A 16,184-nucleotide genomic window follows, 5' to 3' on the forward strand; every position below is an offset into this window, starting at 1 on the left:
CAGGCAGCATCTCTGGGAAATATTGATCCATGATCTCCAGAGATGCTGCTTGACCTGCTGAGTTACTCCAGGACTTTGTGTCCATTGGTGTTATACAATAGGACAGGTTAGCAGAAATCCTTTGTTTTGTGAACGTTGAGTGCAAGGCCCATTCTCTGGTGCGGTTCATAAGCTGGACTTGGAGCTCGGCCTGTTTGCTTATGCAATGTTGCTTCTTTCCAGTACGCATGCCCAGCTTGATGGTAAGCTGAGAGATAAAGAAAATACAAACTTTTAATAGCGTTTTTGAAAGATTCTATTACAGTTTCCAAGAGTTTAACAAAGCTGAAACTATGAAACTCTACTTGTAGGTATTTCATGCATGGAGTTTGTAAAGAAGGAAACACCTGCCGTTATTTCCATGACCATGCAACCAGCAAGCCTTCACAGATTTGCAAGTATTTTCAGAAAGGATGCTGTAGCTACGGAGAACGTTGCAGGTAAGGAGCGGCGTGTTGCATTGATTGGCAACCTCTCCTCATTTCTGGATGGCATGAAGCTTTGCCCAGAAACATGAACAGATTTTGGTCAATAGTCCAGCTCTGTAATGTGATGTAAAGATATATTTTCGCATTTTGTTTAGATATTTTCCCTGTGCTTAGCGTCAGTGACTTCCTCGAGTACGTACTAAGATTTACATAATTCTGCATAATTTTAGGTGATGTAACATTGCCCAGAAATTGAATAGTTAACGTTTTTAATTATAACAGGCTACTAAATGAATGTGAACAGCCTCATGTTTAGGTATCTAGTAGGGATCTGTGTAAAGAAAAATCGGCAGCAAATTCTATTTCGTATATTTAACTCCTACATGCGGAGTTATGCAAAGTGGCCTAATATATAGCAATGTAAAATCTTTCTGACCTTTCACTTTGAGTAAAGTTGAATATCTAGCTCCTTTGATTTTTGATGACCTAGAAAAATTTATTGAACAATTAGTTTTTCTCTCAAGGTAAATGATAGCCTATGCTACAGATTTAGTCATTGTGTTTAAAACTTTGGCAGAACATATAGTTGATCATGGTGCAATGCAAGTTTTGATCAATTCACCTTGGCCTTTGTCCATATGTCAATAGTGAATGTATATTTGTTGAGCATGCCAGAAAATCTAGGGTATCAACTGAGCAGAAACTATAGTTTTGACTTCATTGTCATTGAGATGCAATTTCAGGTAAGGGGAAAGATTTAATAGGAACCTGAGGAGCAAACTGTTGATGCAGAGAGAGGGTGGTGGGTATATAGAGCGAGCTGCAAGAGGAAGTGGTTGCGGGAGGCAATATTTGGACAGGTATGCACATAGAACAATAGAGGGATATGGGCCAAAAGTGGACAAATAGTTCTAGTTTAGATAGGGCATCTTGGTCGGCAAGAACTAGTTAGGCCGAAGAGCCTCATTCACTGCTGTAAGTTTGTAATGCTGTATGGGTTTTCTGCTGCTGAGACTGTCAAATGAACCCTGGCTGACACTTGATTTAAAACGCAATTGACAAGAACATAAATTATTTGTCTTTTAACTTTTACTTGTAAGATTAAGAGCACTTAATTTGAGTTTAACTGTTATTTAATTGGAGTTCAGCAGGTTTTCATTAATGTTTTCAATAGTCAAATGTTTAATTGTCATATTAAATGGGACAGTGAATTTCTTAAAAGCACCGTTACACCAAAGGATCGCTGCCTTTCCCTTCCTGAAGTCAGCAATCAGTTCCCTGGTGTTTAAGAAGGAACTGCAGATGCTGCAAAATCGAAGGTAGACAAAAGTGCTGGAGAAACTCAGCGGGTGCGGCTGCATCTATGGAGCGAAGGAAATAGGCAAAGTTTCGGCCCAAAACCCTGAAGGAAGTAGGCAACGTTTCGGCCCAAAACCCTGAAGGAAATAGGTAAAGTTTCGGCCCGAAACGTTGCCTATTTCCTTCGCTCCATAGATGCTGCCGCATCCGCTGAGTTTCTCCAGCACTTTTGTCTACAATCAGTTCTCTGGTCTTGCTAACATTAAAAGCAAGATTGTTGTGGCACCACTCAGATTATCGATCTCCCGCCGGCATTTTGACATTGCCCTTTATTTGTCCAACTACAATGGCGTTGTGGCAAATTTAAAGATGGGGTTGGAGCTGTAGAAATAAGGTACTGCAGATGCTGGTTTTACAAAAAAAGACACTAAGTGCTCGAGTAACTCGGCAGCTAAGGCAGCATCCCTGGAGAACATGGGTGGGTGACGTTTTGGGTTGAGATCCCTAGCTCTTTGGAGGTGTGTTTGGCTACACAGAACTGAGCAAACAGCCTCTATGCTGATGATCAGTGGGGAAGAACTGTTGTTGCCCAGTCATACTGGCTGAGGTCTGCTGACGAGGAAATAGAGTATTTAAGAAGGAACTGCAGGTGCTGGAAAATCGAAGGTAGACAAAAATGCTGGAGAAACTCAGTGGGTGCAGCAGCATCTATGGAGCGAAGGAAAAGAGGCGACGTTTCGGGACTAAACCCTTCTTCAGACTCTTACATAGATGCTGCTGCACCCGAGGAAATAGAGTATCCAGTTGCATAGGGATGAGCAGAGAACCAATTCCTTGCGTTTGACAATGCGTTTGGAGGGAAAAGTGTCATTAAATACTGAGCTATAGTTGACGGACAACATCCTGAAATGCGTTTTCTTATTGTTCAAGTGGTCCAGTGGAGAATGCATGCACTGTTGATCTTTTGTGGTGTTAGGCGATTAGTAGTGGGTCCTTACTAAAGGTGAAGTTGAATTGTGTCATAACCAACCTCACAAAGCACTTCATCACAACGGGCGTAGGTGCCACTGTAGTCATTGAGGCATGTGGGGACTGAGTGAGATGCTGACGGTGTCTGCACAAACTCCAGCCAGTTGGTCTGTGCAGGTTTTAAGCATCCGGTCTGCTACACCAACTTTGTGAAGAATCTTCAGACATCCGCTTCAGAAACTGAGATCGGTGTCGTTGGGGAATTATCTGGTCGTTCTATTATATAAGTAGAGTTTGTTGCAAACGACTTGTCATGTTTTTCCATTTTATAACTATCAGTGCACTTGGCAATAAAGTTCTCTGAGTTTGAGTTTAGTTTATTGTCACGTGCACTGAGGTACCGTGAAAATCTTTTGTTGCGTGCTAAACCGTCGGCTGAAAGATAATACATGATTAGCATTTGTACATGAAAAGTATTATTAAAACATATGTCCTTTTAAAAGCAGAGTAGGCAAATCAACCAGCAAATAGAGATTGTGCTGTTCACATTGCTAGCCACTTAGTGCCACACTATCAATGTGTACAAAGACTTGCACTGACAGCCTTGCTCCTTCTGACTGAGCTGGGTAGTTTGGGTTATTTCCCAGTTTTTCTGACACCTTGAGAACTGCTATCCTAAGTTGTATTCCATGTGTTCCTGCCATGTTCCAAACTATCCATTCACAATACTCCTCCAGATTTTATATTTCCCACAGCATTGTTCTAATTTCTGGTCCCAATGCAGTGTTTTACTGTTTATATACCTTGGGCCTAATTAACACACCTGTCATTTCAGCTAAGACCTGTACTTTGGGCTGCAGAATTAAAGCTGTGGACTTGCTAAGCATCAGTAAGGATGCACATTTAGAATAGGGAAACTATTAGGATAATGATACCATCCAATACAAGCTGTTTACTTGGACATTATCTGGCTGTACCCACATTGTATCTGTGTCTAGCTAGGATGTGTCATTTACTAAGTGGCCACATTTCCTAAGCTCAGTCCAAGGAAACAGGAAATAACCACAAATTAAGTCTTGTGGCAAGATTCAAGAGTTTATTGTCATGTGTCCCAGATAGGACAGTGACATTCTTGCTTTGCTTCAGCACAACAGAATATAGCATACGCACACGCGCACGCACACACATAAAGTGCAATGGGCTATTAATGTTCAGAGATTTATACGAGTTAAGTTTAGTAGCCTGATGGCTGTGGGGAAGCAGCTATTCCTGAATCTGGATGTTGCAGATTTCAGGCTCCTGTACCTTCTACCTGAGGGCAGCGGGGAGATGAGTGTGTGGCCAGGATGGTGTGGGTCCTTGATGATGCTGGCAGCCTTTTTAAGGCAGCGGCTGTTAATGCGCTTCCTCCTCCTGGTCCAACTAGTTCCACATCCTTTTTTGTTTCATTATCTGCTGGCTTTTCAGCCCTAGATGTCTGCTGTCGTTTAAAAGCTGTTTAAAGTCAGCTTTGTTACTAGGCTGATATTGCACAGCCTGGAAGGATGGAAATAGCAGGCTTATAGAAAACCATCACCTCCAAGTCTGAAGAAGGGGCTCGACCGAAAATGCCGCCTGTCCATTTCCTCTACAGATGCTGCCAAACCTGCTGAGTTCCACCAGCACTTTGTGGGTTTTGCCTCCAAATTCCTGATGTTCAGGCTTTGAGCCAGTGATGCTGCACTGTAATGCTGGAGTAACTCAGTGGGACAAGCAGCATCTCTGGATAGTAGGAATGGGTGACGTTTCGGGTCGAGACCCATTTTCAGACTTTAAGTCGAGGGAGAGGGAGATACAGAGATAAGGTAGTTCAAGGTGCCAATTCACTGGATGTTTTCAAGGGAGAGTTAGATATAGCTCGTGGGGCTAACAAAATTAAGGGATATGGGGAGAAAGCAGGAACGGTACTGAGTTTGGATGATCAGCCATGATCATATCGAATGGCGGTGCTGGCTCGAAGGGCCGAATGGCCTTTTCCTGCACCTATTTTTAAAAATGTTTCTATGAAACATCACCCATTCTTTCTATCCAGAGATGCTGCCTGCCCCGCTGAGTTACTCCAGCATTTTATGTCTATCTTTGGATTAAACCAGCATCTGCAGTTCTTTCCTACACATGCTGCACTGTAATATTTATCCAAGTCCTGAAACTCCACACCTAATTGCAGAGTGAAGGGACATTTATCAAATACTTGAAGTAGTTCAAAAAAGTGTCCTGTGACCACTTGTTCAATGCCAAATAAGCCTGGTGACGCATGCTGGCTCTGCCAGCTATAGGAACATCTCATCAATGAACTGTTTACAAGTTCCTGTATTTTCTTTCTTATCTTCAACAATACCAGACGTACCTAGGTTTCTGATGCTATAGTGATGAAAAATGCAGACCAAAGAGTGAACACAGTTTGCTTACCTTCAAATTGTTTAGTTCATCATTTTAGAGATACTGCATGGAAACTGGCCCTTTGGCTCACCGAGTCCGTGCCGACCAACGATCCCCGCACATAACACTATCCTACACACACTAGGGACACCTTTTACAATTATACCAAGCCAATTAACTTATAGACCTGTACGTCTTTGGAGTGTGGGAGGAAGCTGGAGATCCCTGAGAAAACCCACGCAAGGCACGGGGAGAACGTGCAAACTCCGTACAGACAAGCACCTGTAGTCGGGGTTTCTGGCGCTGTAAAGCAGCAACTCTACCGTTGTGCCACTGTTGCAACCAAGTTCCCAATATACCTCAAAGAAATTCCCTTTATGCAAGAATACCAGTTTATCTTCAGTCTGTCTTTCATTCTTCATTGAATCTTTCATTCAATCCTTGCATTGTGCTGTTGCAGACATAAAACTAAATATTCTAAAACTAAAAGTCAAAATAAATCACTGAAGTGGAAGAGTTACCAATGGGGATTATAGAAATGTGACTTGGATCGATCTTCTGTAACCATTAAACAAAAAATGTAGGTGTGTTTGATTTATAACTGAGAGATCCTGAGCTCAAAAAATAAAATTTTGAAGTAAAATGCCAGTGAAAATATTTCTTTATTTGAAAGAATGGTTGCACAACCTGGATTGAATGAAAGGCTAAGAGACTAAACAACTTGGAGGTGGTGGAGGGGTGAAGAAAGATGATGAAATAACTAGCATAATCAGTGCATGGATTGAAGCTGACCTTGTATTTTCAAATAATGTTGCTTAGGGACACGGTGAAATACGTAGCTTAGGGACATGGTGGTGAGAAGCAATCAGAGGGGGTAATCCAAGTTTAATTAATTTTTTTGAGAGAAATTAGTTGTTTATGAACTTGTCTCCAGGCAATGCTCCTGCAATAGATGTACCTGCTGTTTTGTTTTTATTTTATGGAACTGATTTCGGTGGAATTAGTTCTGTAATATAATTCAACATTTCTTGATATGAAATTTGCTATTGATGCACCCAAGTGCCTTTGGAAGAACCAAGAGAGCACTGCAGCTGGTAGAAAATAGTGAATGTGTTTTCAAAAATGAACATTCATACTCTTAAGTTTCATTATCATTCAGATGTGCTATCTCCCACCATTACCAGCCAAACTACTGCTTTTGGTTGCTTTTGGTAACTTGTTATTTTTCCATGGCAGTAAACATTTAAAAAAATCTTTCAAGCTAAGATCTGTTTTAACGCTTCCAGCAGAATGTGAATCTTGTTTATATTTCAGCAGTACCTGCCAAGACAGTATTGTTCCTTGGATGTCATTCTCATTTTTCAGCACGATTTAAGCAGTAGAAAAGGGTCGAAAGTCTGAGATAAATTTGGTGTCGTGTCCTGGCAGATTCATTTCATGAAAAAAACTCTTTTTATATCAACAACTCCTTTAGTGTTTTTTAAAAATATCTTGGTGATACGCTTTTTGTTAAGGATGAGTTGGACCTAATGTTGCAAGCAGAAAATCATATCAAGGGGTTGAAATGTCTAATAAGCAACTTAGGAGCATTAGAGATTCATTTTCTAAGGTGTGCTAGATACAGCAGTTGTGCCTTTTTCACTTTTAAAAATGAGAAATAGCAATACATTTTCAACAGGGGGATAGTCCAGATAATGCAAGCTTGTCAATTTGTGTGCGTTTCTTAAAGCATAGACAAAAATGAGCATGCGAACAATTATCTGATTGAAAACTAGCGAGAATTTGCATAGCTCTAAACTGATAGGCCTTTCTTGGAGGATCTTACTAGTATGGCAAGGAGCCTCTCTTGATAGCTGTATGTTCTTCGAATCGTAGAACACATAAACATGCCCCTCACCTCACTGAGCTCGCAGGAATATACATGCACTGACTTCCAAGCACCCTTTGCATTAATCCTGTGTTTCATGCCATTTTATTTCTTTCCAGGATCCCCATCAATCCATGTACCACATACCAACGTAAAGGGAAATTTACTGTGGCCAATCACCCTACACATCTTTGGGATATGGAAGCAAACCAAAGTTATCGGGGGGGGAATCCAGGTGGTCACAGAAACTCACTCACTCCACAGAAATCAAAATAGAAGCAAGGTTGCTGGAGCTATGTGGCTTCAGGTCTATTCACTGTACCACCATATTTTAATTGGCAAAAGAACATGATTAGTTTGGTCCACAGTTTTCATACCTGTGTATTTGTTTTCAGGAATGTCAAAACCTATTGAAATGTCGGCTTTATTTTGATATTAAAAAGTAAGGAGATTATGTTAATTGTACAGAACTGAATCAGATAATATAATAGCACCTTTTTAATGTAACAATGTCGTGGGGGTGCGTCACAAGAGACATATATCAAATAAAAATTGAGAGCAGACTGCAGAAGTAGGTATTGGGACAGATGTCTAAAGACTTGGTCAGAGAGGCGAGTTTCAAGAAGAAAGTTGGAAGAGTTTGGAAAGTTGAGGAACTTGATGGTTGGTAGTGGGGCATTTAATAGTGGGATGTGGATAATGCTGGAGTTAAAGGATAAATGTCCCACTTGGTTCTGTGGTGGGAAGTTGCGAAGGACATCATAGAAACATAGAAAATAGGTGCAGGAGTAGGCCATTCGGCCCTTCGAGCCTGCACCGCCATTCAATATGATCATGGTTGATCATCCAACTCCGTATCCTGTACCTGCCTTCTCTCCATACCCCCTGATCCCTTTAGCCACAAGGGCCACATCTAACTCCCTCTTAAATATAGCCAATGAACTGGCCTCAACTACCTTCTGTGGCAGAGAATTCCAGAGATTGACCTCTCTGTGTGAAAATTTTTTTTCTCATCTTGTTCCTAAAAGACTTCCCCCTTATGCTTAAACTGTGACCCCTTGTTCTGGACTTCCCCAATATCGGGAACAATCTTCCTGCATCTAGCCTGTCCAACCCCTTAAGAATGTTATAAGTTTCTATAAGATCCCCCCTCAATCTTCTTAATTCTAGTGAGTATAAGCCGAGTCTATCCAGTCTTTCTTCATATGAAAGTCCTGACATCCCAGGAATCAGTCTGGTGAACCTTCTCTGTACTCCCTCTATGGCAAGAATGTATTTCCTCAGATTAGGAGACCAAAGCTGTACACAATACTCCAGGTGTGGTCTCACCAAGACCCTGTACAACTGCAGTAGAACCTCCCTGCTCCGATTCTCAAATCCTTTTGCGATCAAAGCCATAGGGTTTTAAAATGTTATCAAAGCTTACTGGACTGCAAGCTAGTGGAGGTTAGCAAACAGATTTGGTGAATAGGTCTTAATGTGACTTTGAATAGGGCAGTGAAATTGTGGTTGTGTGCAAGTTTGAGGGTTGAGATGGGGATTTGGGGCTTGAGGAGGTTGCTTTATGGCATTTATGGCACCTATGTTGTAAGTTGTCTAGTTTAGCTTCAGAAAGCTACCACCGGATAGGATGGAGTGGGTGGCAATGCAATGCAGCTTTTGACTCCAAAGCATAAGTGGGAATTGGAAAGAGAAGCCAGTGCAGATAATTCTCCTACTAAATAACTGCTGCTCTCGGCACCAAATCTTGGGAATGCTAAATTATCTCTGAGGAGGTTCTATCTGAATGTGCTTACTTTTGCTGGGCTTTAAAGGGTTATATTAGTAGGAGGTTGAAATGCTCTTGAATGAAGTTGGATTTACTTCTCAGTAGTGGATATGATTTCTCCCCCCCCGAATGATTTGGAGTCTTAGCCAATTGATCCATTCAAAGCTGAAATCAATAGGTGTGTGGAGGTGGTTTTGAGAAATATGGAACAGTTGAGCAATGAAGATAAAGTCCTGATGTAATTGAATGGTTAGAACCGGCTCAATAGCTAAATGGCCTCCTGTTATGTTCCTGCGAGAAAAAGTTGTTATCACAGGTTTATGTTGCATTAATTGTAACATCCCTAATTGATATACAGGTATGACCATGTGAAGCCGTCAAAGCAAGGATTGTCGGAGGTTCAGAGTGGTCCTACACCATTGATCCCGAAGGATTCTGCCACAGCATCAGCTGCTAAACTTACTCCACTTACCAAATTAAATGGTGAAATGAGCACAAAAACAGCAGTGATTGAGGAATGCAAACCTTCAACAACAAGCTCTAATCTGGAGGACTGGGTTAATGCTGCAGAGTTTATACCTGGACAGCCATACTGTGGACGAAGTAAGCTGATTCGACATGTTTACGTGCTTGATACTTAACAAAATAAAAAAAACAAACAACCTACTGTAGTATTTCTCAGTTTACTGTATATTTCAATATTCAACATTATTTACAATACTTGCAATGAACAGTTCCTTATCTACGATGCAAAAACAAACAAGGGCTTCTTGTATAGGGCCAGAAAAATGGTTCTGATTTGATTTTCTGTGAAGAGTTTTTGATTTTATTTGAGATTTTGTGAGACAATGTTCACATGAAACCAGCACAACTATCTGATTTATATTGGGTGAAGGATGATGGGTTATGTGATTGTTTCTCTTGAAATAACCAATCTGTATTTTTTCCCCCATAATACAAAATTGTTTAATGTGAATGGCATTCTTTTTTTCGTTCCATTACGCGCCTTGGAAAATGTTGTATACACAAGGTAAAGCCATGGTGTGAAGTCAAATCAAATGGGAGCCCACACCTTTAGGACACGTGCTTTGAGGAATAGAAGTATGAATGGGTAACCCTAAAAACCATCTTTGCCTGTTGCTAAGCAAAGTTTGCTTACTTAAGGAAAGATAAATGCTGTAAGTCCAGGGCAGGTTTTTTTGGTTTCTTTCCTCAATGTTCAGGAAGATAAATTCAGAAAAATGTCACGATGCACTTTGCAAATGTGACGCAGAGTAGAAGCATGTTAATTAAAGCTAGTACAGTCGTGTCATGTCTTAAGGTATGCAGAACTGGTTTAGCACCTGAAAAGAATATTGGCTGCACTTAATGGAACAGAATGCACTGGCATATTTCCTGGGAACTTTGAGGGATGGTGTGGAGGGGAGGTGTGCGAATGGCAGTCAGTGAAACCACCTGTTGATTATTGGCTGTTGTTCACAAGTACAAAATAAATGTACCTGCAGCATTTGTTGAAATGGTTCCTGTTCTCATGAACTCTGGCCATGTGACATTTTAATTAAGCAGCTTGAAAGTAGACAGATTATAGAAACATAGAGAATAGGTGCAGGAGTAGGCTATTTGCCTCTTCGAGCCAGCACTGCATTCAATATGATTATGGATGATTATCCAAAATCAGTACCCCGTTCTGGCTTTTTCCCCATATCCCTTGATTCCCTCAGCCCTAAGAGCTAAACCTGACACTCTCTTGGAAACAATGTCATCTAGTGAAATATTCTAGAGGTTAATGTTAGGCTCTGGATAAAGTGGCTAACGGGCAGTGTTTAAATTCTACTTTCCCTCGCCAAGCACTTATCAGCTGCCAAATGAAAATGCTGCAATGGCTGGATCAGCTGATTTAAAGAGAAAAAAAAGATGAGGTGACCTCGTTTATCTGGCCTAATTGATGAAATCACAAACTTGCATTTGTCACTTTCACAATGTAACTGGTTCATGATTTGGTGGTTGTGTTATAAAGCCAGGTTACAGCAGCAGTATTTTGGCTTTGGTACTTAGTTGTTACAGGCCAACACTTTTTGTAATATTTATTGTTAAAAATTGAAGAGTATTTATTGAATTTGAAGTTGCTTTATTAATGGTTCCTAAGCTGAAATCAACCAATTATTATTTATCCTTTAACATGTAATTGACAACAAAACACTGTAGATGCTGGCGATCTGAAATGCACAAAATGCTGGAAGTACCCGGGGCAAGCATGGGTGGAGAGGGGAAGAGACTAAGATTAACGATCCCTTGTCAGTAATTATCTCCCTTTCTTTCTCTCGCTCTCTGTCTGTCTGTCTGTCTGTCTGTCTGTCTGTCTGTCTGTCTGTCTGTCTGTCTGTCTCTCTCTCTGTCTGTCTCTCTGTCTGTCTGTCTCTCTGTCTGTCTGTCTCTCTGTCTGTCTGTCTCTCTGTCTGTCTGTCTCTCTGTCTGTCTGTCTCTCTGTCTGTCTGTCTCTCTGTCTGTCTGTCTCTCTGTCTGTCTGTCTCTCTGTCTGTCTGTCTCTCTGTCTGTCTCTCTCTGTCTCTCTCTCTGTCTCCAGAACATTTCTGGCACATATTTTAATTTAAGGTGGACCCGTTCCCAGAACGCTACAGTGTAAATTCTATTTTTTGTTGATTCTCATGGCCTTTCACCCAAGGTTTAGCGCTACCTCATAAATGAACGTGGACATTTGAGATCCACCTTAGATCTTCACAGTTCCACATTTGTAACAATGAGGCTTATAGTAAAACCAAATGCAAAAGTAAGGAAAATAGTTTACGATGTTTGAATACAAATTGAGAACCATAACCACAATGATTACATGTTTATAAATTGTATGTCTTGGGTATTGAAGATTAATAATCTGATGTTAGCAATGCAAGTTAAATCCCTTCTGCCAGTAGCTTTTGTTAAAAGTCCATCAACATGTGCTAATCATTTCTCATTTGTGTCCAGCAATATTAGTGTATAATGAACTTCTCAGAAGAAAGATAAATGAACCTATTTCCTTGTTCCCAAAGGGATTTTCAAGTGCTTGGTCCTGTGAGACTGCTTGTGGATGATCAGGTACTGAAACAGACCTGATTATTAAACTGCTGCTATTGAAACCAGCAGAGGAAACTGCAGCTCAGTGTTTCCACTGTTCACCGAGTTTCACGATGGCAGAGTTATGAATTTTCCGAAAATTAGCTTTTCAGATAGCTAACAGGCAACCCGCTCTTATAACTATATGAACTTGGGCATGCAGTTATATTTTTCTTTGAAGTTTCCTTCTGTATAAAACAAATTGCAAACCTTTTATGTCTTTGTATATTCCATGTTTTACCAGCCAAAAGGCAGTAGGTTTCTTCAAAGAATTCTTTGGCAGCCTGGATATGAAGATACCCAGCTTGATCTTATTGTTATTGAATACTTGAAAGTTGATAACCATTGCTATTAATAGCAGTTGCCTTGTACATGTCATCTTCACATTCATTTTGTGTCAATTTTGATGTGATTATATAGATTTAGAATTTTAATGTGCAGAGGCATTTGTGGTTATTTTAAAGAACAACTTTTTAAATGAAATTTTCTGTTAACTTTGACTATGATCTAAAACTGCAAATTATGAGGTGTATTATTATTCTTAATTGTATTATTCCATTTCACGTATTGAGTGGGGAAAATATGGTTAGTCAAGGTGCAGGCGATATAGTCTGTACCTGTAGAAGTCACAGAAGAAATCCTAAAAGGTGAGACTTCAATTGTCACCAGTGTTAAAATGTCACAAAGTGGGAGTAAATCTTAAATTTGTATTTTTGATATTTTTAAATTTTTCAATTGAGTACTATTGTTTTTTTAACTTTGGTTATGCAAGTTTGTCTGGGATTTGAAACTTTTTTTCTCTTTAGCAAGACTTTGAGGAATCAGAATAAACTTAATTTGTTTTTTGATTTTAATGGTGGATTGTACTTCATTCGACGAATTGACATAATTTCACTCGTCAGCTTTCCATGAAAGTGATTTCCATTAGAATCATTGCACAAACACCTTTTGACTGGTTACATATATTTGGCAACTGGTGTAGGAAGCATTTATTTACAAACCCCCCTGGTTGCAAGGAGCTGTAAATCAGGAGACAACTGGATTGAAATGGAAGACTGCAATCAAGCCATCTATTAGAATCATGTGCATTATTGCTGTTAAGTCACACATTACCCCACTATCTTCCTCTGAATAGATCTTCAAGTGTGGTTTCTCTATATCTGGCCTATTACAGGTTTCCATATATTCCAGGTGTAGCTGAAAGGTGTGGTACTCTGCAGTATAAAATACATAATCACCTTGTATGTCAACTTGGTCTTGAAGTGCATCTTACATAATTTGCAGTGCATATAAATTGCTATTTATTTTGTGTAAGTTAATGCTGTTTATTAAAATGCTTTGCAGTTTAAAATATTTTTTTGTATAAAAGATGCATGTCATAAGAATATCTCCATGCATTTAGTTGTTAAAATGTCATTTCATTTTATTATAAACCCCTTATATGCAGTCCACTTTGTGTTAAAATTGTGTGTTATGGAGAGAGTGAGTTACACATATTGACAAGTAGTGTGTGTTGGTGATTGATCAGTCTTCCCTCTGGACTCTTCATCTCAGATGAAGTAACCTTTCATTTCTGTAAAGAAAGCACTGTTCAGATTTCTACTGAATGTGATTCCTTTTGCATATTAACATGCTTTGTCTTTAATATTGCTTAAAACATTTCTTGCGAGTTTGTGAAAAGCTTAAGTTACTGTGAATTGTTTTTTGTTTTCATTTTTAAGAGACGGTTCCTCACATAGTTGACTAATAGGAAGGGTATTGGAAGCCATTTACAGTCACGGAATCCATACATGCAGTGATGGGCGTTACAGATGTATTTTGTTTTTTTGGCTTAATTTAAGATTTTGATCAGCTGGTCGCTCGCATAATAGTGTTTGAATGTAGAAAATTAATTGTTAGACTGTGTATTTTGGGATCATTCTGCACTGATATGAAGCTGTAGATTTTTTTTTTGTAGCTCAAACCATTTACATGTTTCAGGTCTGAGGCAAGAATTCACTTAAATGTGAGATTGGTCACATGAGAATGTTATTTTGTGCATAACGTGCATGCCTGTGCACTATTATTTTGTACATACCTTGATTATTTGAATCTATTTGATTTGAATTTTGAGAAAGATCCTGGATCTTTGGAACTTATCCCGTTCTTTCAACGGAGGGATTGGAATGCGATCACAAGCCCAAAATCTAGGATGCCCTTCACACAGCAGCTTTAATATCAATATTTGAGCTATCACTTGTGGTGCTGAGTTTCTTCATTGTGAAGTCAGAACAAATATTTGTCTGGTTAAGCAATGATATGATTTCACCACAATGGGAGCAGCAAACGAATGTATCAGCACCTCTCATCTTGTGTCCATTTTCAATCTGGGCCAGGAAATTTCTGGAAGGTTATGCCTCAAACATTGAAATGATGGCTCCACATGTATCTAATGAACAACTTACAACTAAATCAACAAAACTATAGTTCAAATTAGCAAGTTAGACGATTTGGCGAATCATTAATTGATTTGTATATCCCACTGTCATGTGTGTCTTCCTGGCCTTTGGAATCGATCACGGAAATATGCGACTTTAAATTGATAAATTGGTGCCATCTAAAAGGATATTGTTAACTGAAAAGATGTGGTAAACCTTCAAATAGGATAATTATATTAAAACATTGCTACTCATGATCTTTTACAAAGAGGCCATCAACAATTTAATGGAGTGAAACATCAGACATTGGCCTTTCAACAAATCATGCTTGCAGGGCATACATACCCCTGTCTGAGAACTCACTGAGGGCATTAATACAGGCATTGCAGCTGCTGAGGGAGGAGGGAAGAGACTATGCTAACTGGCCTCACCTACAGCTGTTTGATGCGAGATGGAATGTCACCCAACCTTTTGAGCCAGCAGTAACTTTTTAAATCTAATTTTCAATATCCTATTCAAAATAATTCTATTCTAAATTTTCTTTATTTTGAAATTTAAAAACTAAGTAGAATAAAGATTTAGGCTGAATGTGCTCTAATTGATCTGTCTGTACCATTGGGATAACATTCCAAAATCCATTCAATCCAGAGGAGGGATTTGTTCCTTGATATAAAGAAATTAGTAACCGGGACTGATTCCTGAACTTTTCTGGTGTTGGGTTAACGAGGCAAACATTCTCTTATCTATTACATCTGCTCCCCTTCCCCAGCGCTATGGACACTTGTAATATAACCGGAGGGCTAGTGGTGAAGAAAGGTTGCTTAGACATAGTTTGCATTTCTTGTGGAACTTTGGATATGAAGCCAAGGATGAGGGAGAGACGTTGAAGGAGAATTGAGGGGAATAATCTTCTAATTTAGGTAGGTAATGAGGAAAGGTTTTTCATAATAGAAATACATAATTCTTAAAGACTGCAGTGAACATTACAAGACAAGATCCAATATATTACAATTGTGGTGGTTGTCTTTTATGTATTGATTAATATCAAGGCACATGGAACCAAAGTAGGAAAGTGTAGATCAGGCAGGATTGGAATGAATGGCAGAGATGTCTCAAGGGACTTGATGGTTTGTTCCAGTTTCTCTGTGTTTTCTCACCAATCCTACACTGACTTTGCATACTGCAGGTTTATGGTTGCCTTCTCTCCTCCTCTCAACCTTCCGTTTATCAGTTGTGTGTTTGTCCAGGTTAGTTATTTTAATGTAACCTTTGGCCTCAATGTGTGGAAATATTTGGATGCTTATTCATTCGTGGGAGATCATGTCTGGTTGATTGAGTGTTTTGCGGAGATAACCAAGTGGACAGGTGGCATTGTCTAGGTGGACTTTAGCACGTGAGGCTGGTCCAGAAAGTTAGAATGCATGGTCCAGGGCTACAAGAATCAATGCCGGGTCATGTATTGTGTATCATGTAAATTATTTGGAAGAGAATGTTGATGACATGATTAGTTATGGAGTGGGGGGGAGGCCAGGGGGTGACTATTATAAAATAATGAGGAGCGGAGATGGATGCGGGTGATTTCTCCAGGGTAGGAGAATCTATAACTAGAGGAAATGGGTGTATGGTGAGAGAGTAACGGCTTTAAGAGGACCTGAGGGGTGTGTTTCCACACAGATGGAGGTCGGCATAGGGAACAATCTTCCCCGCGAGATGGATGAGGCAGGTATAATTATACGTTTTTTTTAAATTGGACAGTGACATGGCTAAGAGGTTTAGAGGGGTATTGGGCAAATGGATTGTCCATTAACGGAAACTTGAAGTTAGTGATATGACAGGAATAATTTGATGCAAATCAGTGGGTCAGTAGC

General features: G+C 39.7%; 2 protein-coding genes across 4 annotated transcripts in view; one reads left to right on the forward strand and one right to left on the reverse strand.

The window, feature by feature from the left end:
- ttc38 (tetratricopeptide repeat domain 38) overlaps window positions 1-16,184 on the reverse strand; it is a 105,526-nt gene that overhangs the window by 68,497 nt on the left and 20,845 nt on the right. The window lies entirely within an intron of this gene.
- mkrn1 (makorin ring finger protein 1) overlaps window positions 1-16,184 on the forward strand; it is a 47,359-nt gene that overhangs the window by 16,631 nt on the left and 14,544 nt on the right. For 2 of the 3 annotated variants that reach the window (XM_033037499.1, XM_033037501.1), the window contains exons 2-3: window positions 351-479; window positions 9,147-9,391. In XM_033037499.1, the coding sequence (XP_032893390.1) occupies window positions 351-479; window positions 9,147-9,391 (374 nt within the window). The remainder of the gene's footprint in view (window positions 1-350; window positions 480-9,146; window positions 9,392-16,184) is intronic. The other variant, XM_033037500.1, reaches the window with a different exon arrangement.

The sequence above is a fragment of the Amblyraja radiata genome, chromosome 19 (genome assembly GCF_010909765.2).
Source record: "Amblyraja radiata isolate CabotCenter1 chromosome 19, sAmbRad1.1.pri, whole genome shotgun sequence".
Classification (NCBI taxonomy): domain Eukaryota; kingdom Metazoa; phylum Chordata; class Chondrichthyes; order Rajiformes; family Rajidae; genus Amblyraja; species Amblyraja radiata.